The sequence below is a fragment of the Sprattus sprattus genome (genome assembly GCF_963457725.1).
Source record: "Sprattus sprattus genome assembly, chromosome: 15".
In the NCBI taxonomy this organism is placed as follows: domain Eukaryota; kingdom Metazoa; phylum Chordata; class Actinopteri; order Clupeiformes; family Clupeidae; genus Sprattus; species Sprattus sprattus.
Genome location: NC_137913.1, coordinates 22,482,364 through 22,509,323, shown reverse-complemented (window position 1 = coordinate 22,509,323; position 26,960 = coordinate 22,482,364). Strand labels below are relative to the sequence as shown.

Genomic DNA, 26,960 nt, shown 5'->3' with positions numbered 1-26,960 from the left:
TTACGTTTGGGCATATGTTGAGGGTGTGTGCAAGCATTCATGGTAACAGAATAGGGATCGGTAGGCTAAATAGGTAATAAACAATACATTTAAACTGGGCTTTCTGTATTCTTTTAGATGGCTTTCTGCCGCGGATTTGCGCGCGCAGCCTTCAATGTTTGTATACAAGAAACCCATGACTTTCTTTGTTGTTGATTCAAACCACAGATTTCATCAATGAGATCTTTTCTGGTGCTTCGTGACACTTTTGTAACAAAAACGCCTTCTTGCTTCGATAAAAAAAAAGGGAAGACATAAAATGTGTTTATAATGTAAATAAATGTTTCTATGATTATTTGTCTCAGTGCTTATTGTGTGATCGCTGTCCACGCACATTCTCTCAAATGTATGGCTGTACACTGTTCACCTATTTTAACACCATAGGACCGTAAGCATAGGACCCACGTCACAGCCTAATGTTTACCGTTTCCGTCCTCTCTGAGCTACGAACTAGGTTTTAGCCTTCTCGTTCCCCGTATGGGGTGGAGAGTCATGTGAACCACAAAGACGATAGAGTTCCTGGAAAGGAGCAAAACAAACAGTAGCCTACTGACAGCTGTAGCTTGCAAGCTAAGAGTAGGACAGCTATATAGGTGACAGACAAACAAACAGACAGACAGTTATTGATATCCTGCTACAGCTTGTTGTTGTTGGCCTATATTTGGTGACACGTTCTAACGTTTCTGATGTAATCTGTCATGTTTAGGCACATCCTGAAGTTCTTACTGGAGAGTTAGCAATAGCCAGCGTCTTTCGCAACAACATAGAGGCAAGATAGCTATCGCTTCAAGAAAGCTTGCTATTTATGTTAAATTGAGCGTGAAGTTAGGCAGGCAGGGTAAGGTTCTGACTGCGGTCCCATCCTTTGAGCATTCTGGCTACATACATGGTATTTAAATGAAGGAAATCGTGTACGCTGACAATATGATATTGTGCTAAGGTAAGTCGGTGGATGGTTGATGTTGGTGGAACTTTCGCCTTGACTAACGTTATCTCGCATTAGCGATTCATGCGATTAAACCTAGCTAACTAGGCAGCAGAGCTTGTAAACATCAGCCGAATGACAGCTTTACATACTTTACGAAGCATTACTTTGAGCAGACTTAAATGAGCTATGTTCTGACGCTGCGACAGATCACTATATTGAAAGAAAAAAATATATAATCTGGGAATAGACTGTAATTTAAACATGATTTCCCCTTAGGCATGGGCTAGTGGACAAATTTGCTCTGTGTAAGGCTGTCACGGTTATGCACTGAGAGAGGAAAGCTGCCATGCTAACACAAGCACAGAGATGGCTGAAGCTGTGAGACCAAAGAAAGCAAAGTCTAAAACAACTGGAAAATCCCAGGTACATTTTAAGTATTGATCCATACTTACTACAAATCATCCCAAATTACAGTACAGCAATTATTACACATTAAATGTACTCCCACATAGAAATATTAAATCACACTGTTGTCATAAATTATGGTTTGTGTTTGAAGACTTGACATTAAGTTGTTACTATTGCTTCTTGTTGGAAGGAGAAAAAGCAGAAACACATTGAAAGTGTAAGAAAAGCACCTGACCATGCTGGATTATGCGACAAGGCATCAGCCCCTGAGTGCCCAGCACTGACTAATGTGGACTTCATAGACATCCCTCTCAGTCTGTCCTCTGAGGTCTCTTCTCCAGAGCCCCCGGACCTGTTACAGGCATCCAGCATAGCACTGACCCAAGAGGATCATGACACAGACCAAGAAAAAGGAACTTCCAGCTCTAAAACAGCTGAATCACTCCCTGTCATCGAAAACACAGAGAAAGAACGATCCAAGCACAAAGATGCATCAGAGCCACAGGACGTCAAAGAGGACCAATCGCTCACACAAACAAAGCACAGACACAATGATTGGACATTGCTGGAGTCTGCTGCCCAGATCTCCAGTGTGCCGGCCTTGTATCCCATCCTCCCCTCTCCCTCTATGGACGCACCACAGCTGTCAACTCAGCTGTCTGACGGGTCAGAGCTAGTGGTGGGCACCTCCCTGCAGGCCGTCGCCAGCATCCTGAGCGGCCCTCAGCTGAGGGACCCGGCCGTGCTTTCCCTGACTGAGCTGGAGGCCTCCGCCCCCAGCTTGGTCCTGGTGGATGTCGTCGAGGTGGAGAAGCCCCTGCGGCAAAGGCTGTATCCAGAGCTACCCAGGTCACTGTGCAGTGCCACGGTCCAGGCCTTCACCAGCGAGCAGCTCCGGCTGTGGGAGCCTGGCTCCTGGCTCGAGAATGTGGAGGTCCACGTGGCCGAGTTCGGAGGCCTGGCACACCAGGAAGGCCACGAGCTGTATGAAATGCTGCTCAACTACTGGCGCTGTCGCAAGCAGCTGACGCAGGCTCAGACGGAGCTGCAGGCAGCCAACTCTGACTGCAAGAGCACGCAGAACCGACTGTGGAGCTTCAAGGATGAGCAGCTCACCCTGCAGGTGAGGCAGAAGGAGGGAAAAGGGAGATCCACAGTGTAGGCCATAATCAAGTCTAAAATTTAATTTGATGGAATTGTTTGTTTGTTTGTATGTATGTTTGTATGTCTTGCTTTGATGTTACTCAAACATACTGGTTTAATAGCCTTTAAATGCTGAAAGTGTGCTTTCAGAAAACACATATACCATGACATAAACTTATGGAAAGTAATAGAACAGGATTTTTTTTTTTTACTTAGTTGGCTTTCCTCATTTTTCCTTCTCTACCACATTTTATTTATATTTCTCTTTTTTATTCTCTACAAGGGTGTGTGTGCTGACCAGGCCAAGGTGTGCGGCTACCACCGCTTCCAGAAGGTGGATCTTAGCGAGGCGGTGGTGGCCGAGCTCAGGCACCAGTTCGAGGCCAAGGCGGAGCTGCTGCACCAGACGGTGGCCCTGCACTCCTACACCACCATCCTGTCTCGCCTGCAGGTGGAGTCCTACCTGTACCTGCTGCTGAGCAGCAACCCCATCACCAGGAGCGTGGCTGTGCAGGAAACAAGCTCAGGCAAGTCCACAGACAACTGAAGGGTGGAGGGGTTGTGGTGGTGGTATTTATAGTGATGGTTTTGCACTGAACTGAACAAAGTTTGTTTTTGCTCATAACAAGATGGTCTTTGCCCATGTTTGGGTTAAAGGCTGGTTGTAGCAGTTGTAGATATTCTCACGATCTTAAGTAATTGTCAGTGACCTGGTGTTGTTCTCTTCAGCCTGTCCTAGTGGAACATCGCAGCCATCCTCCCTGAGACCCCTGAAGGAGAGCATCAGTGTGCTGTTTAGTTTCACTCGCAGGGTGCTTGACGACTCACAATTCCAGACAGACATACACCTTTGGCTACAAAAACTGGTAAATATCAATATCAGTTTTGACTCTACTAATGGCTACTTAGTTGTCTTCTAATGCATCACAAGTAGCTTTCAGAAACAGAACAAGTAGCCATCTTCTTTTTGCTACTTAAAGGGTAATGCATTTCTAGAAAAGGGAAACCATTGTTGTGAATTCATTCTAATATGAACTCAGAGCACACCACAAGTGCCAGTGTCCCCTGCTTATTCCATTGCACAAGTAAACAACTAACTAATCCTCTCACAGATTTCCAGGGCACCACTGAAACTCTGCCCTACGCTGATAACTGCTTAGTGTGCCTTAATAGGATGATAAGCCTGTGATGCTAGAGACTTGGAATGAGTCGCTCCATGTATGTGAAATACTCATTTTGCTTGTGTAGGTGTCGGTCCTGCACAGGTTGGGCGCAGATGGGGAGCATCTTTATCTCCTCAACCACCTGCTCTGCTGTCCCTCTGGAGTTGGGAAGTGGGCAGTGCCCTTTTTACAGGTGAGGAGGACTTCACTTTGGGCTTGTAATCGTATGGCCAATGTATTTCTATTGTTTATGACAAAAAAGGTAGAAATGAGGATGCAGTGGTTTTAAGATAGTTAACTATACCATTTCTGCAGGATTACTGAAGTCTGTATACACAGCATAGGGAATGGACAGTAAAGCTTGGTTCATGCTCTGAGGCGTAAGCGTAAGCGCAAGAGGCTTGCGCGACTTCTCACGTCTTGCGTGCGTCGGCCCCTTTTTCTAGACTTGCGCCATTTTACGCAAGCCTATTGTTCTGGCGGTGAATTGCTTGGCAACACCCCCACCGCAACGCGTAAGCACCTAGCAATTCATGCTCAACGCAGAACCAAGCAAGGGCCTTAACAGGGAATAATCTGTGAAAAGAAACTGAATGTTACATGAAACACACACACAGCATGTTACATGAGTCTCATTTTCTTCACAGATTAAAGTGCTGGAAAATCCCTCTGGAGTGTATCACTTCATGCAGGCTCTGGCCATACTGATGTCTCCGGTCAGGTGAGGATAAGTCAGTCATCCAGAACCTTGGTATATTGGGGGACGGGTAATGTACACACAGAATGTCACATGTCAGGAATAATCCGGCCAATCTGGCCTTTTGTCACCACAGGAACCGCGCTGACTTTCTGTGTCACATGAAGCCGTGTGAGACCAAGTCCCCCCAGGCCAGCCTCTCTGGCCCAGCCTCTGCGAACTGGACCCTGGTGGATGAGGGTGGAGAGGAGGTAGGGCAACCCCACATCGGACAGCCTCACATTTCTTTAGTCATGTTAACTGGAAATCTTGTACAGTGTGAAGTCACACAGACGCCTTCAGTGGTGATGCATAAAATATAAAATATACAATGAATATGGTAAGCAGGGTTGTAACAGGGTTTGTTTTAACTTTTACGCAAAACTATCTGGTATACAGAGAAGGACAGAGAATAGAATCCTGTCAAACTGGATTCAGCTGCAGCAGCATGTAATTCTGTTCTAGTGTCACATCATAACAAAACAGTGAAGCACTGTTGAAGCAGCCTTCGTGTGTCCTTAAGTTGTTGTGGACCATTTGCTACATGGATAGATATGCCATTCTATTCCATCTCATTTTCAAATTTGACTGAATTAGCTTCCCAAGTCACATTGTGCTTACTCGACCGAACTAAAGTCAGAAGTAAAAGCAAAAATGGTTTGAGGACATGGTGTCACCTAGCTGGAGGCTTTTCTCATGACTGTGTTGGACCCCTGACAGGACGAAGACCCAGACACAAGCTGGCTGCTGCTGTCGGAGGATGACCTCATTGCCCTTTTTTCTCAGTTTCCCTTTGATGAGCTCTTCAGACATTTGCTGGGCATGTCATCGGAAGGTGAAAAGCAACTGCAGTCTCTCTGTAACATAAAGCAATGTGAGCTCGACTCTGTCAGTTGATATAATGATGCTTTTGTTTTGTTGTACTGCCCTCTTTAGACAACTACCAGCCCCAGGCCACAACCAGTCAGAAAATGATGAAGATATTCGCCTTTGCCTCCTCTCTGGTTGAGCTTCTGGCTGTGGGCCTGCAGACCTACAACAGGGCTCGCTACCGGCAGTTTGTGAAGCGCATCGGCCACATGATAAGGTTGGTTTTCTCTTCTGGCCTAACCCTTTGGATAAAGCAGATGTTCCGGGCAGCCGCCAAGAGCACATTGATCAAGACGTACTGGCTGCCATTTGGACCAGTAATGAGCTTGCCTTTGGAAGTGTTATTTTATGCCATGATTAAGAGTCTTTGTGGATAAAATTGTAAAGTTGGGCGTGGGATATGTTCTGTTCCAGGATGACTCTGTGCTATGTGAGTGATCATTGGGCCCAGTACATCAGCCTGAAGGGAGTGGGCCGGACCACCATGCAGGAGCAGTCCTTCTCCATGGACAAGCTGCAGGTGGAGTTTGACCACCTGTTCCTGCGGGCCGTGCTGCACGTCCTCAAGGCCAAGAGGTGAGATGAGAGTAGGGCAAAAGACAAATTGGATGTTGAAAATTGGGTGTTGATATCAATTTGGGTCCTATTTTGAAAGCACAAATGAACTATTTAACAGACCTTCAGCAGCTGGATAACATGATGGTCAATTAAGCCCAAATATCAACCACTTGTCAGCAAACTCTGGCCCCAAATCTAAGCCCGTTTGGATTCATTATCAGTATTATCAACAGATGGCCCCTCATTGAAGCAAACCCAAGTTATTGTGGGCTGATCTCTGTGTCTGTGGCTGGCAGGTTGGGGATCTGGCTCTTCATGTCGGAGATGCCTTATGGCACGCTGTCCAGTGCCATGCTGTGGAAGATCTTCTACATCATGCACTGTGCCGAAACAGAGGGGCTGGATAGGCTCAGCTCCAGCCTGGGCCTGGAGCTCTGCATCCAGGGCCTCAGAGGTGAGTCAGCCATCTTGCATTTTCACTACATATATTTATTATTTTATAGGTGATGTATAGCATTGGTAAGGTGTATATTTTTAATCAGAGTATAGCCGTTTTTGGCACTTTGGATTTTGTCCAGAGATTAATATTGTTAGCCCTGAAGCAGTATTGTTAAAAGGAAACAATGTGCTTCATGTGCTTTAAAAAAAGAAACACTAAAGGCATTACACCTGGTTAAACTTCTTCCATATAATGTACATTTTATTGTCTGTGCTGAAAAGAAATAATGACTCAAACAGCACAATTTTGTATTGCACTTAGGAGAAATATCACCGTAAAAATAACAAAGAAAGAAAGATAGATTAATATCTTCCCTGTAGGGCAATTCATTCCTTGGCTTTTATTTGTTGATGTCCCACAAAACATGAACACCTTGAGACAAGAGAAATTTGCAAGAAATGTAGAACTGATTAATTATAATAATAACATTTCTCTCTCTCTCTCTCTCTCTCTCTCTCTCTCGCTCTCTCTCTCTCTCTCTCTCTCTCTGTGCATTGGCAGAGCCCAGTCACCAGGAGAAGTTTGAGCGCTGGCTCTCGGGGATAAACAGCTCAGATGGGATCTGCCTGCTCACCACGTTTGCACACATGGCTCAGCCCAAGCGCACAGACGCCGACCCTGAGTTTGTCAAGACCATTGTGCTGGAGATATATGAGGTAACCAAGCGTTTATGTGAAGGGTCAGAAGAATAAACTTTAAGGATTTCAGTTTACACCGTTCACTTCACTTTCTTTACTTTAGATATGCAGTAAATTGCACGTACATGAGGGAATTTTTCTACGTAAATATTGTTCTAAGGACTTGCCTTTTTTTCTGTTGAGAAAGCAAGTCTGTATTTTCCATATATATTCCCTAGTTCAGTATTGGGTATTTGAACTGCCTGTGTTATTGCAGGTGGCCTATGTCACTGTTGCTACTCGAGAAACCTTCTCTAAGGTTGGGAGAGAGCTGCTGGCTGCCATAGCGGCTGCCCATCCTCATGTCATCTCAGTGCTGCTGGAACGCCTGGAAGAGACCATTGATAAAGTGGGCATGGTAAGCACTGCTAGGATTGATGGTTATCAGTGGCTGTAAAAAGTACTTTTTTTTAGACATTGACTGTTATAAACTATCTCTGGCCCAAGACAATATGTGTTCAAACAGCCTCCTTGAAACTTGCATATTAAAAGCATATGTGCTTCATAAATAAAGAGTATACAGTTGTCCCCATGTATCATTGATCAGCTGAGACAATCCAGTGACACGCAGAGACATCAATCAGAGGGCCTTGCATCCTGACTGATTTTCAAAGAAGCTTTTCAAATGCTTTATAGTAAAAAAAGAAAAAAAAAGGTTTTAGCATTATTTAAATGCTCTGCGGTTTGTTGTTTGCAGGTGTCCTTGTACCTGTTTAAGGAGCTCCCACTGCACCTGTGGAACCCTGTGGAAAGTGAGGTGGGGCTGATCCGTGCCTGGCTGCTGGACTTCGGCCTTGCCGCCGTGGAGAACAAGCTGGCCTGCATCATCCTGGAGGGACTCAACTGGGGCTACCATCCTGTAAGTCTCAGCAAGCTGTCGAAGAGACGACAATTTAAATCCAGTTAAAAATAGACTTAAAAAATGTAAAACAGTATCTTAGTGTTTGGTGGTACACTTTTTATATTTAAAATGTAGACATTTAGGCATTTTTAAACTCCTATTTTTGAAACCAAACTCCTTTGAAGGATTGAATGGATTGAAATCTTATGGAATTCAAAGGCTCTGTTATCTCTGTGTGTCTGTGACTGTCTGTCTGTAGAGTGGTTGTCTGGCCTTGCCGGATGCCCTGCACTTAGAGGTGGCTTTGCTAGCAGTGGAAGCCTATCAGAAATACCTCACAGATAAACCATACGGGGGCATCATCTCAGAAGGCATCAAACAGGTTTGTACACAGAATTCCCCTGGCAGTGAACCTGTTGTCAGATCCAATGAACTAGGGGAAACATTATATTTGTTGGGGTGCGCCAGTGGCTGCATCCTCATGAAAACAGTTCACCCCATAATAACCTGCAGTTGCTCTTCTTCCCTCTGTGGCCGGTAGGTTTCCTATCTGGCGAATGTGGTTAGGCTGGGTCAGACCCCTGAGGCCTCCTTCAACCAGTGGGCCTGGGATCTGGTGCTGCGACTGAAGCTCCATGACCATGAGCGCAATCCCCAGAACGCCTGGAATCCTCTGCCCTCCAGCGCCCCACTGGTGCCGGATGTCACAGACATTCCCATAATGCACCCTGTGCTCAAGGCAGTCAAAGCGTACATTCCCATTGGCTGCTTTCTGGCCAATGAGATGACCACTACTGGCCACAGGTGTGCAACCTGATACAAAACACCAAAGATACCAATATAATTGTTACTTTAGATGTGTTTTAAAGGAAATGCTTAATTATTTATATTAATTAGGTTTTTGTATGTGTGTGTTTTCTGTGACAGTTTGGAAAAGTTCTGCAGCCAGGGTCTTGCTTTGCTGAAGATCCTGGTCCAGTCCCACCACCTCAAAGCCGTTGTGCACGTCCTGGACAACATCCTACCTCTGGTCTACCCGTGCCAGTTCTACTTGCTCAAGAATGAACAGTTGAGACACTGGTTTCTATTTCTCCACTGTTGTACAAATGTTTGGACTCCAACAAGACTTTAAATGTGAGATTATCTAGGTGTTATTGAGTGGAGATACGCCTCTGACACATGCTCTTTGACACGCCAGATTCCTGAGCTGCATCCAGATGTTTCTACAGCTGGATAGCGGGACCCCCCAGGGCGTGACCCAGCAGGTCACCCACAAGGTGGCCCAGCACCTCATCGGAACTTCCCACGGCGAGAACATCAAGCTCCTCAACAGTGTCATTCAGGTAGGGGTCACATGATGGGTGACATCAGATGCCGCCAGAAAAACTGGCTCCTGGGGCTTCCCAAGATCTCTGGTTACGCAGTGGTTTCATGTATATGCACAAGGAAACCTGATGGATCTGAGAAGATGGAAAAATGTACTGTGTGAAGGGAAAAATGGCTTCACTTTCCAGTTCTAATGAGTACCTTACAAAGTCAACACAGCGTTTGTGGAAGGCGCTAATTAGATTTGTTTTTTCTTTGTGGTGTTGGACGTCAAAAAGTCTCTAGAGGCGCAAAGTCTGACAATACTGATCCCGAGCCAAAAGGGCTTCCAGTGTACAATCCAACTGGTACTCTAGTATATAAATAAACCTTAAGCACTTCAATGACCCCTAATGGATGTATTGGATTTTCCCACCAGGCCCATATCCTGGAGAGTTCTAGAGCTGGCCGTGTGGGAGCGGCTGCGGTTCTGGAGTTCTGGGTGCAGGTTCTAACGGAGCAGAACGTCTGGTACCGGGACAAGACCGTGCTCTACCTTCTGGATCACCTGAGCCGGGCAGCCTTCCTGCATCAGCATGAGGAGTGCCTTCAGAAGATTCTTTATCAACAGCATAAGGTAGCACAGCCAGTTTTCCACTTGCCTTTTTACCCACAGCCTAAGTACAGCCTGCCAGACTCACCAAATCAAGCATAAATGCATTAAGCTAGTGATATTCCATCAACACTTGTGGCGATGTCAATAGGCTAAATTCCCATAACAAATTGCTCAGCCAATACCGTATGTATGTCTGTGTAATGCTGCCAGTCAGTATTGTCCAAAATCTTGCTCCATGCATCGTCAGCTTTTGACAGGTAGGGCAGATTAGGGTGGCAAATGGATGCAGGATTGGGTGTCCCCAGTTGTGATCCAAGGGATCAGAGTTTTTGTTTTTGTTGACCAATGTGGCGGATAATTACTGACATTGCCTTAATTTCTTCAGAATGCCTTAGGTTACCATGGAGACAAAGGCCTTCTGTCATCACTGGTGGGCTGGATAGTGGCTGGAAATGTGACCCCTTCTTTTATTGAAGGCAACGCCATGACTGAAGAGGCAAGTCCCATTAGTAGTGTTCTCTTGATACCCACAGCTTTCAACATTTGAAAGAATGTATAATAAACAATAATTGAAATATTGTAAACTTCTAAAAGCATACCTCACAAAACACTCCGTTGCTGCATTCTTCCTGTTTACTGATAATGTGTTGCAACATCCTGGAGCTCAACTACAAATATATGCTACACATTCTATAGTCCTCTGCTGTCGTACACACCCTGTATTTTAATACTCATAAATAATTGAACTGTCCTTGACAGCAGCTGTCCTCTCAACTGCAACATAGGGGAGCTAGTTAGGGCTTTGCAGTGCAGCTCCCCATAGAATTGCAGCCAAACCTTCAGATGGTGTCTTAGCCGAGTGGATATTTCCAGTCTGATTTCATGTTCGAGCAGCTGAAGCTAAAAGGATTTAAGCCTTAAGTCGGCCAGTTTTCTCCAGACAAATACTTCACCAAATCCAGATTTCTACTTTGACCCTGCTTTCAGTTTCATTTCTCTGCCTGATGTTGTTTCACATTTCTCCCCAATCACACTGCCCTCTGTGCTTGCCTAGGTGTGGTTTGCTTGGCTGGTGTTGAACATGGAGACCATCTTCGAAGAGGACTCCCAGCTGCGGCGCTGTGTGGAACATGAGCTCCTGTCAAGCCCTGCCATACACCCCGACCAAGCCCTCAAGGTGCAGCCTATAGCAGGCCATTTATTATACACCACCCAAGAATGAACTATGTCTTCAGACTGACATTACCATTAATTATGTAGCCTTACCTCTACATGCATGTAACTCGAGCCCAACATGCTGTAATGGTACTTCACTGTTCATTTTACATTGATCCAGCAGTATTTTTTCACATATTCACAGTGCGATATAATGCATTTACAGTATATACAGTATTTATATATATATATATATAACTGTGCAAAAGTTTTAGGCAGGTGTGAAAAAATGCTGTAAACTAAGAATGCTTTCAAAAATGGAAGTGTTAACAGTTTATTTTCATCAATTCTTCATAAATTAACAAAATGCAGTGAAGGAACAGAAGAAAATTCTAAATTAAATCAATATTTGGTGTGACCACCCTTTGCCTTCAACTGGAAAGGAACCTCTACCATGCTTCACTGTTGCCTGCAGACTCTCATTATTGTACCTCTCTCCAGCCCTTCGGCGAACAAACTGCCTTCTTCTACAGCCAAATATTTCAAATTTTGACTCATCAGTCCAGAGCACCTTCTGCCATGTTTCTGCACCCCAGTTTCTATGTTTTCGTGCTTAGTTCAGTCACTTGGCCTTGTTTCCTTGTCGGGGTAGAGCTTTTTGGCTGCAACTCTTCCATGAAGACCACTTCTGGCCAGACTTCCCCGGACAGTAAATGTCTGTACCTGGGTACCACTGGTTTCTTCCAGTTCTGAGCTGATGCCACTGCTTGAAATCTTCTGATTTCGAAGGTAAATAAGCTTGATGTGTTTTTCATCAGCTGCATTAAGTTTCCTTGGCTGACCACTGCGTCTACGATCCTCAACGTCTTCTTCAAAAGAGCTTGAACTGCACATTTTGAAACCCCTGTCTGCTTTGAAATCTTTGTCTGGGAGAGACCCTGCTGATGCAGTATAACTACGTTGTGTCTTGTTGCTTTGCTCAGTCTTACCATGTAAATGGATACAAAATAAACATTTATTGTTTACATTTTTCAAAGCATTCTTAGTTCATAGCATTTTTTCACACCTGCCTAAAACTTTTGCACAGTACTGTATATATATAGAAATATTCTATAAGGGAACATAGGATCCCCGCGGTGTTAATAGTAAGGCATAATGCATGCGTATTCTTATGTCCTCCATCAGATAGCTCAGTAACCCAAACTTAATTGTTTCCGCTGTGGACAGAAAGCTCAGGTGCGTCTGAAGATTCCCGTGGTGCCCTCCCTGCAGAGGATGATGGTCTACCGCTGGGCCCAGCAGGCCCTGGCCACGCCCGCCGACCACCCACTCCTGCCGCTGGTCTGGCAGAAGTTCCTGCAGCTCTACCTGCGCCAGCCTGGCCCAGAGTTTGGGTAAAGACACGCCGCCTGATGCCTTTGCTACTCACTCACGGTTACAGCTTAGGGCTCACACCTAGAGCAAACTCCTCCTTGACTGCGGAAGAGATCAAAAACGAAATACAAATACATTTGTATGATTCATTAGAATTCACTGACATGGAGGAGAGAGCCGTGGTATCTTTTGTCTTGTGATGGTCACTGTGACATTTACTGTGATTATTCCATTGCATACAGTGCAAACCAAAGATGCTCAGGAAAGGACTTTTGAGTCGAATACAAGTCATAGAAGCGCTGTGTTATAGGCATTACTGCTACATGCATCTCTTGCGTGGGTTTTTTTCAGGCTGGAAGCAAAGGGATGCATCGGGAAGCGGTACTTCCACACCTCGGCCCACGTGTCCTTGCTGAAGGACCTGGCGCAGCGACTGGTGGAGGTGTCCGACTTCCACCACGCCGCCAGCAAGGCCCTGAAGGTGCCGCGCTCCCCCAGCGAGGAGTCCCTGCCCGGAACCCCAATCACTCAGTGCTTGACCTCCCCTGAACTGCACATCGAGCTCGTCAGGTACTTCTAGGCCACAGACACATAACACTGAAGGAATATTCTGGAATGATGAAATGTCTGCATACATATGTAATGTAAATAAAATTAAATAGTGCACATTTTCACATTCTTTTTACTCCTTAATTACTTACAACTACTACTTACAAATGAAATACAACATGAACCCAGCCTAAATGAAGCGTATTCTCTCCTGTCACAGGCTCTTTGGTGTCTTTGCCATGTGGCTGGATGATGAAAACCTACAGAATAGGGAAGTGTACCTGCCCTCTCTGCCAAAGCAGTATGATGCTCACAAGCTGGCCAAAATCATGCAGAGACAGCAGGTAGGGCTGCTGGCACTATCAACAAGGGAAATTACCCTTTCACACTGTGTGTGTGTGTGTGTGTGTGTGTGTGTGTGTGTGTGTGTGTGTGTGTGTGTGTGTGTGTGTGTGTGTGTATCATGTAATTATCATACTTATAATTTACAATAATGTATATGAGCACGTGTAAGTATGTTGTTGTGTTTGTGGATTGGAAATATGTTGCTATATGGAACTGTGTTCATATGTCTATGCGTGGCAACATGTAATAAATGTATAAACGCAATATTTGTCATGTAAATGTTTGTGTTTGTGTGTGTTTTGATAACATGTGGCAATGTATATCATGTTTGTTTGTTTGTTTGTGTGTGTGTGTGTGTGTGTGTGTTTCAGGAGGTGTGGATGGAGTATGTGAACATTGAGCGTGTGCAGCACGAGCTGAACGAGGTGCTGAGTCTGTGGCAGAAGGTGAAGGATGAGCCGTCCTTCCTGCACGCCACCAGCAACTCCATTTTCACCGACTTCATCAACCCACAGGCCGGTACGTCCAGCCCCAAACGCTCACCCCCTCACTGATGTTGGGATTTGAATTTATCATTCCAGCCCCAGCCGTTAGTATGACCTGTCTTAAGACGGAAGCAAATTGGAGCCGTCGTCTGTTTAAGTGTTGGGGCTAAATTAATGTGTGCACAAAGTGTGTCTGTCAGTTCTCTAGAGGAGTGGTGTAATTACCCTCTCCTATTAGGCTGTGTCTTGCTTAATGAGCTCTTCCACTAATGGGGAGTTTTATTGAGGGCACTTGGGTGGTGGCGGAGCTGAAAAGGCTGTTAGCCTGTTGCCCTGAGGACACACAGAGGATGGGCCAGTAGAATGATTGGGAGTGTAGTGTAGCCCTCTACATTCATAACATCCCCATGTGGCGATCTACCGGTGTTCGGTAGGAAGTCATGGTTTCTGGTACGTCTCTGTGTGTACTGGAAGAGGTCGCCCTTTCTGACTGGTGCAGTGGTTTTGAACACGATAGCACAGTTCATTAAAATACAATGTTATTAATATATCATGCTAATGTATATACTTATACTTATACTATACTTATACATATGTTAAAGGGGACATATTATGAAAATTGTACTTTTTTTAGTGCTTAGCACAGTTTATTAAAATACAACTTAATGCTAATATATATACTTATACCTATATTAATAAAGTATATAGGCCAACATAAATGAAAAGGAAAAAGTACGTTGAGTTTTGCTTTGTTTCTCTTGTTCCTGTACTGTAACATTTTCCTCTGCGTTTTCACAGCGAGGGAGCGCATCCTAACCAACCTGAGAAAGCACAACGCCACGCAGGCGGCCCTGGCAGTGGTGCCCATGAGAGCGCCGGTGCCAGACGTGCCTACCACGTGTCTGTCTGACGAGGTCGCCTCCTCCGCACTCCTCCACGAGGCTCTCACCAAGCTCCAGCACCAGGCTAGGTGAATTCCCTCCCAACAAACACTGCTCACACATCTATAGCGGAACAAAGACTACGCCTGCCTGTACACGGGTATATGGCCATTGATGTAAAGATCAATGGCGTCCAGTATTGAGTAGATTCATGTGTCATGTGAGGCTCACTGAGCAGCATCGATCCAAACGTCCTTGAAGAGAGCATGGTGCAGAAACGTCCTATGGGTCAAGATACCAGATAAAAAAAATCTAATTTTTGTAACACAAGCAAACACCTTAGAATTTGAATAGTCCTTCTCCTAGTGCAGGTCCCTGTCCAAAAAGAGTAATAACATCAATAGCACCCCTCCACCATCAGTCATGTAACATTAATGTAGCACTGTCTTATTTACTTTATTTATATCTTCACACTTCAAAGTGAGCCTTTGAAGTAGAATTTTCCAAAGTAATTTATGCCAATTAAAGTGTAGCCAGTGCTCTCAATCCTGCCTGACTGAAATATTTGTGATGTTTGATAAAAACTTACAAAACAACTAAAATATTTTTTCACTGAAACACACACACACACACACACACACACACACACACACACACACACACACACACACACACACACACACACAGCATAATTTCTGTTTCATTCTTTCCTTTGTGTGTTTCCTTCCAGACTTGCAGCGCTGAGAGAGACCCAGCAGGTGGCGCTGGACAGCGAGCTGCTGGAGCTGCTGCCTCAGCTCTACTGCAACCGCGAGGAGCAGCACAGCATGCAGCTGGAGTGCAAAGGCAAAGGGGGCAATCCCTGCCAGGGCCCCGCCCATGTCAGCGCCAAGGTCAGGGGTCACATCTGTGTCACCACATTCCATGCACACACATTCATTCACACAATATCACCCTGGCCCCCTGCGATTGTTCCTTTTTAAACTAGCTAAGAGGTATTTCAGCTAATAGCTCGTCTATGAGATGTGAATTAGAAATAAATAAATACTTCTGAATTAAATACCCGCAATACACTGAATTATATTTGGCTGGTTACAGTTATTGGTTTGTATATATACAGTACCGATGGATGTTCTGTGGCGAGTGTGCTGTGTGTGCTGTGTGTGCTGTGTGTGCTGTGTGTGCTGTGTGTGCTGTGTGTGCGCTGTGTGTGTGTGTGTGTGTGTGTGTGTGTGTGTGTACTGATGGATGTTCTGTGGTGTGTGTGTTGTTTATGTGTAATAGGTTGGGATAGCTTTTGCGCTTAGAGCAAGATGTTGCCTCAATGGAAGACTTCAAGATGGTTAAGAAGATGGAGCTTTTATTTCTCCAAATATGGCCCATAAGGCGGTAAAAAAATAATGACAATACTAAATAAATATAAATTAAACTTTTAGAAAGACAAATACATGGGCATCATAGCCACAATACAATTTACAATATTAAAGTCGACTGCACAATTAAAGGACCACATTTACTAGTCCCCTTGAGAGCTCCTAAGACTAACGTCAAATTAACAGGCAATTCTCTCGAAACAAAACAAAAAGCACGTTTAAATAGCACTATCCTGTAATTGGCTCACGCCAAACATTACCTGCAAGTGTGTCACCGGCAGGCACCAACACCTTTGGCTAACAGCAGCCATATTTACACACTACTCCATGGTAGTAAACAGTGGCTTGGTGACGGCATAACCGACACATAATAAACCAGCCTAAATACATTAATATCAATAACTCAGGTTATCCCGGAAGTTAAAACTTGCGCTCATATGCGGAACATTCAGTTAACAAACAAGACGCACGCAAGACAAGACTTAAATTAACAACAGTAAGACAAACTCTATGAAATATTATAATATGATGTATGATTTTAAACTAAATAAACGGAAAATGTATAAGACATGTGGTGATTTTAAACAGAAACACTATACATATAGATGCATTTCTAACCGAACATCAAACACGCAGACACACACGAAACACCTGCACCCAGTCCACTAAAGGCAGCAGCCTACAGGCTGCAGTGGAGGGTCACACAGGTGCCACAGTATGTTTATATCCTGGTCTGTGTGAGTGTTTGTGTGTGTATATATACCGATGGATGTTCTGTGGTCTGTGTGTGTGTGTGTGTGTGTCGTGTTGTGGCTGGGCCCACAGTATGAGGGCATGCACCTGCAGGAGCCGATACAGACCCAGATCCAGTCCCTGAAGAGCGACCTCAAGCAGCTGCAGGCGGACGGCATCAAGCCCCCACCCCAGAGCGTGGCCGAGGCTGCCGTGCACACGGAGAACTTTATCACGTTAGTGCCCTCATCATCCTCCCCATCTAGTGTTCTCAGACCCGCCTCACACATTGGGAACTATCTCTGAATTTTGGGGAAACTTGAGGGGATATGCTTTAAAAGCTAAAAAAAAAAATATCTGAGATATGCAAACACCAGGATAATTGATAAGACACCCCTGCCCTTCCCTTCCAGTTTAATCCTCACGAATAGAAAATTGGTTTTGAATAGTTGATGGTTGCAAAGATGCTGAGAATGATATGCCCACACTCCTCAGTGCCCTGGTCAACGCTCTCAAGCTGCACCCATCTCCAGCCGTGCAGAGGGTGGGCATCGCAGCCTTCTACCAGGTGGTGTCGTTCGTGTGTGAGGACACCCTACGCCATCCACCCACGCGCCAGTTCTTCTCCTACAGTGTGGAGATCCTCGGGCAGGTAGGCAGCATGACACGCATGTTCAATACCGCACACATGCTCTGAAGCACACTGTGCACACTGTTTTTATGAAGCTCAATCACACAAACATAGTAATAGTTTTACCAATGCATAAACAAATTTGAATACATTCTGGCACTAATGCATAAACAGACACAAACACACACACACACACACACACACACACACCTCTAACACTGCTCAGACATTACCCAGTGCCCAGTTGTGTCCATGTGTGTCCAGTCCTAATGCGTGTGGTCCTATCCCATTCCTCCTCCCCCTGTGGTGCTGCTGCTGTCTCCAGATGTTTATCCAGGGCACTCAGACAGAGTGCAGGCGCATCCTGAAGACCATCCTGCAGAACCCCCGGCTCTGCAACCTCCTCTCGCCGTTCTTCACCCCCAACGCCTCCCCTGCGGAGCTGGTGCTCCTGTACGAGGAGGTGGTCAACGCCCTGCACGCCGACAGCGGGGACGTCATCTTCATGCTCCTCACCAAGGTTTGGATCATTGCCAGTCAAATCAGAAGGACTTGGGACTCTGGAAGTGGGATCATATAGTTGTAGTGTAGTCGGTGAAGGTCTTACTCACCACATGATGCCAAAGAGGATTTCCACCTGCATGAAAATGATGTCCTTATTCTTATATCCGTGTCAACAAAATTACCAATATTACGTTACATTGGAGTTCTCAGTCATTGAGTAACCTATGTTCTTCTGTCATCCCTCCCCCACCATCATCCCAGTTTGACCTGAGCCAGTGGTTGTCGGGGGCCCAGCCTGCCTTCCCGGAGCGCAGCCGCCTGCTAGAGCTCATCCACCTGGCCCTGGGCGCCTGTGGCCTGGAGCCCGAGCCCGAGGTCCAGATGCCCTTCAACCTCTTCTGCGCCCACTGGACCCGCCTGCTGCGCCACCAGTTCCCCGACCACTACAGCGACTTCCTCAGGCTGCTCATGCAGAGTACGTGACCCCCACAGTGGGATAGCAGGCCTGTGCCCGCAGTAGTCTTGTGGGGCCAGATGGGAGCGCAGTACTTACAGATCCAGTCACACTCACTCGACTCACAGTCTGGAGATAACTGGGTGAAATTGGGGGACTAGAACTGCATTTAGAAGGAATGCTAACGAGGCTATGCTCACCTTTTCCTCTATGACCCACCTATCATGTCTGTATGCCTCCATACACTTAACCAAACCCGGCAAATCCTCTCCAAGCCCTATCCTCTGGAGCTGTTGGAGTTAGTTTAAAAAACTTTAGCTGCCATCAACACTCAGTCACAGTCTATGGTTCCACCCCCAATTAGTCCATACTTCACTAGTTGTCTCCGCACATTAACTGTTAATATACGTCTGGCCACAGATGTCTATACTTGCAGAGGCTTCATCTCCCTCACAGCCCTTTAGTGGTGAAGGTCTTCATACTGTGTTTCAATCTGCAGATGCAAATAAGCAGTTGCGGTTGCAACTAATGAAGTGTTTGAAATGAGACGAGACATGGCTGTATTATTTATGCTAGAAGTCTTCAGCATCGCTAAAGATGAAGGGCTTGAAACTCAGCAGTGCTGTTTGTTGCCGTTGTCATTATTGATTCATATTCATCACCATCAGTTCCCCTGAGTGTGCTTTGGCTTTGCAAATTTAACACTGCAGGATATAAACATGTGCTCTTGATGTGTGTATCTGTGTGAGGGTGTGATTATGTGTCTGTGTGTGTTTGTGTGTGTCTGTGTGTGTGTTCATGTTGATGAACGGCAGGTTCCTCTGAGCAGCTGCTGAGCCCGGAGTGTTGGAGATCTTCCCTCAGGGCGCTCGGCTGCTCCCCGCACCCACCCAGGAAGAAGACCGCTAAAGCCTCCACCTCCAGCTCCACTTCCTCCCCATCCACAGCTGGCTCTGGGCCCGCGTCCATCTACCTCTCTCCACAACAGGTAGCTCACACTGCCCTCTCATCAAAGACAGCTAGCTTGTCTGATGCCCAGTTATTTCGGTGGTGCTGGTTGAGAAGAAAAACTTTGATATGGCCGCTGTCTTGATTATTGTTTGTGCGTCTGTATCTTTTCATTTCTTTGTTGTAATGAGGCCTAAATTATTGACTTTGTCATGTGTCTCTGTCTCAGGTGGACGAAACGATCGAGTGGCTGTCAAACTACTTCCTGAAGCTCCGTCTCTCTAAGGGGGACTTCCGCAGCTTTGGGCTGCTCTCCAAGTGGGCACCCTACATCGAGGAGGTGAAGGCTTTCCTGGCGTACCTGGTCAACTACATCATCAATCAGGAAGTGAACAACTGTGCCAAGGAGCCACTGGGGAGTGCAAGACTACTCAGCGGTAAGAGCTGAACGACCGAGTGATGTGTGAACTTGTGGTGACAGACCCAGAACCCATACTAATGTGTTTGTCGTTTCAATTGACATGAACACCCTGGTTGTCTTTCAGTTCTTCAGGATCTGCAGTCTAAAATGGCCAAACTCTTTAAGCCGTGGATTCTGGTTTTAGACACCGATGATGCCAGGTAATGTCCACCATCTGTTGTGTGGCTGCGATTTGTAATGCAGTCTTTTAGGGCTTCAAATTTTCAATACAAGAAATAACTTGAGAGAAAGAACAGAGTGACTTTTTTTCTTGTCAGTAATCCGCGCTGCTACCCCTGGCTTGAGTCAGACACTGCGACTGCAACTGGCCTGGTGGCCCTGTATGCCCAGCTGACTGACACCTTACATGAGAAATTCAAAGGTAAGACCCAAGAACAAGGACCTGTCTTTTCAACAGTCACATAAATAAAAACTATTTCCTTCTCCAGTCAGGCGATGAAACCGTAGGGGTGTTCTTCTAATCTGAGGTGGTTTGAATGGACCTGACCATGTGTGTGTGTGTGGGGGTGGGGATTGTGTGTTTTGATAGATCGCTTGATGCCGGGACAGAGAGGTGCTCTTTGGCTTCACCTCATGCACTACTGCAAGAGCTGCACCTCCCCTAAGATGCCTGAGTACCTGCTGTACGCCTACCACAGCGAGTACGGCCATCTGCTATGGAGAGACCTGCTCCCAGACCAGGCTCTCATGAGCCAGTTCTTTAATGTGAGTGGCCTTTGTTTCATATCCATATTCAGCATAACCAGTCCACTGACACAACCATTTCATAGTAAACAAAACATTACTGCATTACTGAAGTATTGGAGTTGGGAAGCTTTCATTTTATTTGGACGGCTGAAACATATGATATTTCATGTATACCACACCAAAAGTACTATAGAGTCATACTGTGTATCCTGATCCAAACTTAAAGATACATCTTCTTTTTCTCATCTTGTATCTAGTTATCTTTAATCCAAACTCCAAAATTCAAACAAACAGGATATATGTTAAGGAGATATAGCTAATGGGTGATGGGTCACATTTAAATAGTAAATGTATAGTTTCAAGGCCTGTTTCTTAGCCTTAGCCTTAACTCTGCTGCCAGGTGTGGGTTTTTAGTGTCCCTCTGCCTAATGTGAACCTCACTGTGCTGACTCCAGGTGGAGAGGGGCAGCCCCAAGAGCTGCTTCCTGTTTATGGGGGGCCTGCTGTGCGATGTGAACTGGGTGAGCGTGCTCAGTGAAGCCCTTGGCCCCCAGCCCAGCCCTGAAGCCAAGACCATGGTGGTCTATCTCCTCTACATGATGGTGTTCCTGGCCAAAGAGGACCACTTGCTTAGCAAGCCTGTGAGTGATCTGTGTAACCTCTCCTGTCAGCTTCTCCTATCTAGACAAGAAACACGTTACATATGTATGTATGCCAGAAATTATTGTCACATGTCACATGCCACAATTGATTGCCAATTTCCAAGTGCATACGATGGACACGGCCCATGTGAGATTTGTGATAGGTGAGGTGTTCGGGTGTTTATTGTTTGAGGTATTCTGTCCTTCAGGAGTCGCCCCTGCTAAATCTATTGGGACAGTCCAGCAGTCTGCCCTGGGACTTGGTGGACCACTCCTCCTACGAGAACGTCACTGGCTACGTCAATACCCACTACCCCTCTTCCCTCATCCTCAGCCATGACGCATCCTCCCAGCAAGTCGTCAAACTCCTCAAAATGGCCGCCGGTTTCGGGCCGAGTTTGGAGGGCAAACAACACAGGGTGAGCTGGAGCCTGACCCAAAGGCTGTGCACAGTATCAGCACTTCAATCCAATCACAGTATAGTCATTCAAAGTGACCTGATGAGTTGACGTGGCAGTGTTGTGTTTTTGTGATGAAAGGACATGACCGCGAAGTGCCAGGCCTTCCTTCGCCTGATGGTGCGGTTCCTGACCGCCCTGGACCAGAATGGGAACATCAGTCTGGCATCCCTGGAGGTGGAGATGGAGAAACTGCTGGAGTGCATTGTGGTGTTCAACCCACCTGGTAAGACCCTCAGCTGGCTCTGTTGGTGGTGTGGTTTCAAGAATACCCGTGTTAGTTAAGCCACTGGTTAATTTATATTGGAGCCAATGCATCAGGGGATTTGTTACAATAACGTAATGTAAAATGTAAAAGAAAATGAACAATGAAAATATATTAAACAGCAGATTTTATATGCAGATAAGCACAAATGTCCACCACCCATTACAGCCACGAGCACGAAGGTTGATTTCCTTGTGTCTGGCATGTGGTATGTCTCCCTCTGTCCCTCCAAGCAGAGACGGACCCGCAACAGAGGCACATGGCCACATGCAGCCTGTTCGCCGAGCTCCTGACTCTTCTCAATGGCGCCAGTGTCTCCACGGCCGAGGGCCTGGGCGCCAAGTTACACAGCTGGGTGGAGAAGAGGGCCCGTGGGCCGCTGGTTCTACCCCTGCTCACAGCCGCCTGCCACTGCCTGGCCTCCGTCCGCCACATGGCCCGTGCCACGGAGGCCTGCATTCACTCGTACTTCGCCGACGGTGAGTGGAACACCGCTCCACCAAAGGCTGCTGGGAGATTAAGTAGAATTTATAGTGGAAATAACTAGATAATTAGATAACTAGTTCTGATCTTACATGAACGTCAAAGTAGACCTGGCCTTGTTGAGTTTGAGCGATGGTTTAGCTCTTTTGGCTATTTGTTTACATCTGCTTCCTTTCATGTCACCTCAGGAGGTTGCCCTGATCAATACTCTGGCTGGGGTCCCATTTTGGTGTCGTTGCAAGTGCCCGAGCTGACCGTGGAGGACTTCCTCCAGGAGAGCCTTTCCCTGGGGAGCTTCCTCACTCTCTACGTCTACGTCCTGCAGAGGCTCAACTTGGAGCAGACCATGATGAACGAGAAGAAGACTCTGGCGCTCCTGAACAGCTGGCTCAACCAGGTCTTCCCCAGGTATCTTTGCCCTCATCTTTGACTAAATCTGCTCACTTTATTTGGAGATTTGCGTCTGAATTTGAATAGTAAGTGTCCTGCGATTGAATAATGTGTTGGAAGGAATAATCTTGAATAGGCACATTTGTGGATTATGTTCACGTAGCTGAAGATGAGTAGGCTCAGATGTTACAGAGTGATGACAGCACTTGTTTGTTCCTCCCTTGTACTGACCCAGCTGATTCTCATTAGTTATGCTCCCTAATTAAGTAGCAGTAGTTATGAAAAACAGAGTTGACCTACTTCAATGGTAAAACTTCAAGCTTCAGATGCTACGGGTATACGGCTTTGTCAAGGTCTCCCACAGTTAAAGGTGCAGTCCACCATACTTCATTTGTCAAATTCAGTGAACTGCTCCTCACAATCCTCTTGCTGTCTGTTCAGTGTGTGACAAAATTCGGGTCTGTCAATACATTTCTTCAGGAGCAAAGAAAGGGAGGGGTGCAATGGGATCGGCTGTTGAGCTTAAATATCAACAACTTTTTGGCAGAATTATAGACTTCATTTTTAAGTGAAATTGTCTTATTTGCCCCTAGCGGCCCGGCGGACGAGGCCAAGCTCTTCCTGTGGTGGCACAAAGCCCTCCAGCTGATCCAGGTCCAGGTGGAGCAGGGTGACGGGTGCGCGCTGGACTACCTGATCCTCACCCTGCAGGGCTTCCAGGCCCGACTGGCCCTGCTTGGGGAGGAGAGGCTCAACTCGGGCATCCTGGGAGCCATCGGCCTAGGCAGGAAGTCCCCACTGTCCAGCAGGTATGGAGAGTCCTGTGTGAAGCTCACAGTACCAGAGGTTCTGCCAAGGGGCTCCATGTTGCAGAATAATGATTTTTTTTGGGGGGGATCTTATTGGCAAGGACTTGCTAGGGTAAATGTGCATGAGAAGACCAGCAGAGGCCATTCTGAAACTTTTCAAGCATGACATTTGCCTGTAGTTCTTTACATTTGATTCTCAATAGATCACATTTTGTTGACTCATTCCCTCACATGGACCATTTTTCTCCTGCTGTGTTATGCTATGGCGTGTGGGCATTAGACTGCCATGTCAGACTGTTCTCTCACGGTAGAGGTGTTGATGGGGTGATGATTAAGGAGGTGTTGATCTCACGCTTTTCTCAGGTTCCGAGTCGTGGCTCGCAGCATGTCTGCCTTCCTCCTGGTCCAGGTGCCTTCAGAGAACCAGCTGCGCATCCAGCCCAGCCCCAGCCTGCAGCCCTCTGCCAAAGCCCAGCAGGTAAAGCCATCAGAGGGGGGTTGTGGAAGATCAGGACTATGTTAGGAGGAGATTTAGATAGGTGTCCATTCCTCAGATATGTTTCCATTTAACTAATGTTTCTGATTCAAGTTGACACAGTTGATGCCATATATTTTATCAGTATAATGCACTTGCTGGGAACTAAACCTCTAAGCCTAGTGGGATGGGGGTTACACCTTACAGCTGAGCTACACAGGATCAAAGGGTAGAGCACAGTGCAGTTGAGAGGAACCAAATCGGGAGTTGTGGTTCTCCTGCTGTTTTAGAATTATTTTACGGTGCAGAAGCTTATCAGAAAAAGCGTGATTTCAGCTGCTTCAACAAATCTTTGTGGGATCAGGTTTGTTACTTACATGAAACATGTATTCTCAGATGCTATCTAAGGCGTCTTACAAATTAGCATAGCATGTGCTCTCCCCGGGAATCAAATGGGGTTATAGCAGCAGAGCTAAAGGAAGACAGGGCAGACAATTGTAAAGTAGAGAGGTGAATCCAGGACTTGCTTTTCCTCTGCAGTTATGAAGGCCCTCTGAGCTTGCCAGAAACGCATAGAACTCATAGGCTCAGGTGTGTTATGTCTGGATCAGGCTGTAGTCCCGCTGGATGCTTAGCCCTCCAGATGGCCAGTTTCTTTAGCTCAGGAGATTAAAGAAGTGTGTGTGTCTTTGAACCTGTCCCCAGGCCCTGGCTGTGCTGGAGTCGATGCCTGCCAACAAGCAGTATGCCGAGCTGCAGGAGGCCGTGGAGCAGGCCTGCCAGTTCATCAAGTACCCTGGGCACTGTCTACGGGACATCAACCGGCTCCTGGCTGTCCTCATCAACTCCCTCTACAAGGACATGCACTACCTGGACATCATTCGTTAGCACACACACACACACACACACACACACACACACACACACATATGAGCACGCAAACACATACTCACATAAATACCACACATACAAACACACAAACACACACACACACACACACACACACAGACTCTCACCGCCTTCTGGCTTGGTGGTTACACCATTGACTGTGTGGAAGAAACTGAGAATCATGAGTGGGACATAACTGGATGGTGTATAGTTCAGAAGAACTCATCCATTCCGCTGACAGAACCACAAGAACAGGCCTTTGTTCTCACCATTATGTCCTGGCGTTTTAGAAGAAATCAGTCAGGCACTTAAGCTTGTTGCTGGGGTGCTCTGATTCCTATCCTTTCGTTATGCACAGTAGAATCATCCCCTCACAGCTGTGCGTAGGCACGGAGCAGAGATGACGGAGGTCTTGTTGGCTCCTTCCCTCCCTGTCCCAATGCATATATTTGCAACCTTATGGCCTTCATGCTTGAAGAGTGTACTAGGTTTGATCAAGTTCTCGCGTGGGTCAGTTCAGTTGGCTTATTTTTCTTTGCCTTTCTCTCCCACTGTCTGCCTTCATTTAGAAACATTTTAATGAAGAAAAAAAAAACTGAAATTGTGAAATCATATGGACAAAGTTAAGGTTTGGACAGTTGCCAGTAAGGTCTGATTGTTTGTTTGACCATCAGGTATTTGCACTGCAACACGCTTGCTGACCTTTGCTGTTGAAATTCATTTGAGTTGAGTTTCTTTCTGCCAAACTGCCATCAGCACTTTCTACTGTTTGCTATTAGTATAGTCATACAATTTTGAAACCCCCTTAAATCTAGTGTGACCTGGGACTGTTAGATGTGCCACAGGGGAACATGCTAAATTCCACAAAATCTTGAGGGCGGGGTGATCATAATCATAACAGGCTCCACCCATCCTAATTCGGGTCACTGGAGCATGGCCTTGGTTGCGTAGCTACAGCATGTTGACACATCATAGCAACACTGCATTCTGCCAGTTGTGCCCAGGCTCTTCTGAGGAGCCTGTTTAGGTCCTGATATGTAGACTGTTCTCTCTCTCTCTCTCTCTCTCTCTCTCTCTCTCTCTCTCACTGTCACATATCGTACTAAGTTACCTGGCACTTGAGTATACCCAGAACCATGAGGCAGCCAGGTTGTAAACTGTTTTCATGCTTCGAGGGTGCTGTCAGAATCAATTTATTTTCTCTTCCTTCAGCCTATTTCGAGACGACTGAATCATCTTGAGTCATGTCGTGTTTTGTCGTTGTTGTTTTTAAATTGCAGACGCGCAGCAGAGCAGTGTGACATTTGAAATGATCAGTACCCTGTGCGTGCGCAACTTTGCCAAGTTGGGATGTGCGTATGTGAGTCCAGTTCATCTGCTTATATTTTTATCGTTTATAAATGTTCAATAATATTGTTCAATGTGAATGATGGTCCGTGTACATCATCAAATGTTTTTGTGCACACACACACACTTCTACTGAAGTCATTCAGACATGCTCACACACGCTGTTGCACTTTTTTCTAGTCCCACAAGTTTTTCAATCAGTTGCTTTTAAATCAAATTCCTTGTTTTATTACATTTTATCCATGTAATATATGCATTTGAGCCTAGGATGTCCTATACAATTAATACATGTGTATGATGAAAGCATTGCGATGTAATATCTCACAGTGTTTTACCAGCCTTCAGTTTTGTGTGCAGGCTCTTTTGAGTTCATGTTGTCAGATTGTTTGCGACATGAGTTTCTTATGTTCTAAATACATTAACCAAAAGTGTGAAACTGTGATCTTTTTGTGAGCTGATAACCTGTCGCCATGATCTCAGAATCTCCAGTCTCATCTATCAAATAGTTTCTCTTCCTGGGTTGATCATATAGGAGCATCTTTTTAGTGAAGGTTTTTTTGACAGGAAATGAGCTGGAGAGAGAAATAGGCAGTGGGATCGGGAAGTGACCGCAGGTCGGATTTGAACCCGGGCCCTCGTGGGGGTTCAGACCCATTCATGGTCGGGGATGCTGCTTGCGCTACAGCTCCCCCAATATAGGGCCATCTTTTCAAACAACATTTAATGAATTATATTTGAAGAATACAAACATATACAAACCTCAGTTTTTCTCAAAGTTGTGTGTCAAGTTCGATTAAAAAGTATTACGTAGGTACATCTACA

General features: G+C 45.9%; 1 protein-coding gene across 1 annotated transcript; it reads left to right on the top strand.

Moving 5' to 3' along the window:
* The first annotated feature begins 881 nt into the window (after positions 1-881).
* On the top strand, positions 882-26,489 carry epg5 (ectopic P-granules autophagy protein 5 homolog (C. elegans)). Its single transcript, XM_080851965.1, has 45 exons — positions 882-979; positions 1,244-1,390; positions 1,566-2,498; positions 2,802-3,045; positions 3,248-3,384; positions 3,767-3,874; positions 4,329-4,402; positions 4,515-4,629; positions 5,138-5,252; positions 5,354-5,504; positions 5,702-5,863; positions 6,142-6,299; positions 6,846-7,000; positions 7,239-7,379; positions 7,719-7,880; positions 8,122-8,244; positions 8,404-8,666; positions 8,790-8,930; positions 9,061-9,205; positions 9,607-9,804; positions 10,169-10,279; positions 10,838-10,960; positions 12,166-12,332; positions 12,664-12,882; positions 13,082-13,205; positions 13,578-13,725; positions 14,490-14,661; positions 15,303-15,465; positions 16,771-16,913; positions 17,173-17,329; positions 17,634-17,828; positions 18,074-18,287; positions 19,082-19,254; positions 19,444-19,651; positions 19,760-19,835; positions 19,953-20,056; positions 20,225-20,400; positions 20,838-21,023; positions 21,233-21,442; positions 21,563-21,707; positions 21,983-22,225; positions 22,418-22,637; positions 23,213-23,428; positions 23,792-23,906; positions 24,609-26,489. Exons 2-45 carry the CDS (start codon positions 1,334-1,336, stop codon positions 24,789-24,791), a joined length of 7,773 nt encoding a protein of 2,590 aa, XP_080708091.1. The 5' UTR covers positions 882-979; positions 1,244-1,333; the 3' UTR covers positions 24,792-26,489.
* The last annotated feature ends 471 nt before the right edge of the window (positions 26,490-26,960 follow it).

What these genes read in the sequence shown, in the direction of transcription:
- epg5 (XM_080851965.1), top strand. Translation starts at nt 1,334, where the DNA reads ATGGCTGAAGCTGTGAGACCAAAGAAAGCAAAGTCTAAAACAACTGGA. An exon ending in CCATTGATAAAGTGGGCATG is followed by an intron (nt 7,380 to 7,718) that starts GTAAGCACTGCT and finishes TGTTGTTTGCAG; the next exon opens with GTGTCCTTGTACCTGTTTAA. An exon ending in TCATGAGCCAGTTCTTTAAT is followed by an intron (nt 20,401 to 20,837) that starts GTGAGTGGCCTT and finishes TGCTGACTCCAG; the next exon opens with GTGGAGAGGGGCAGCCCCAA.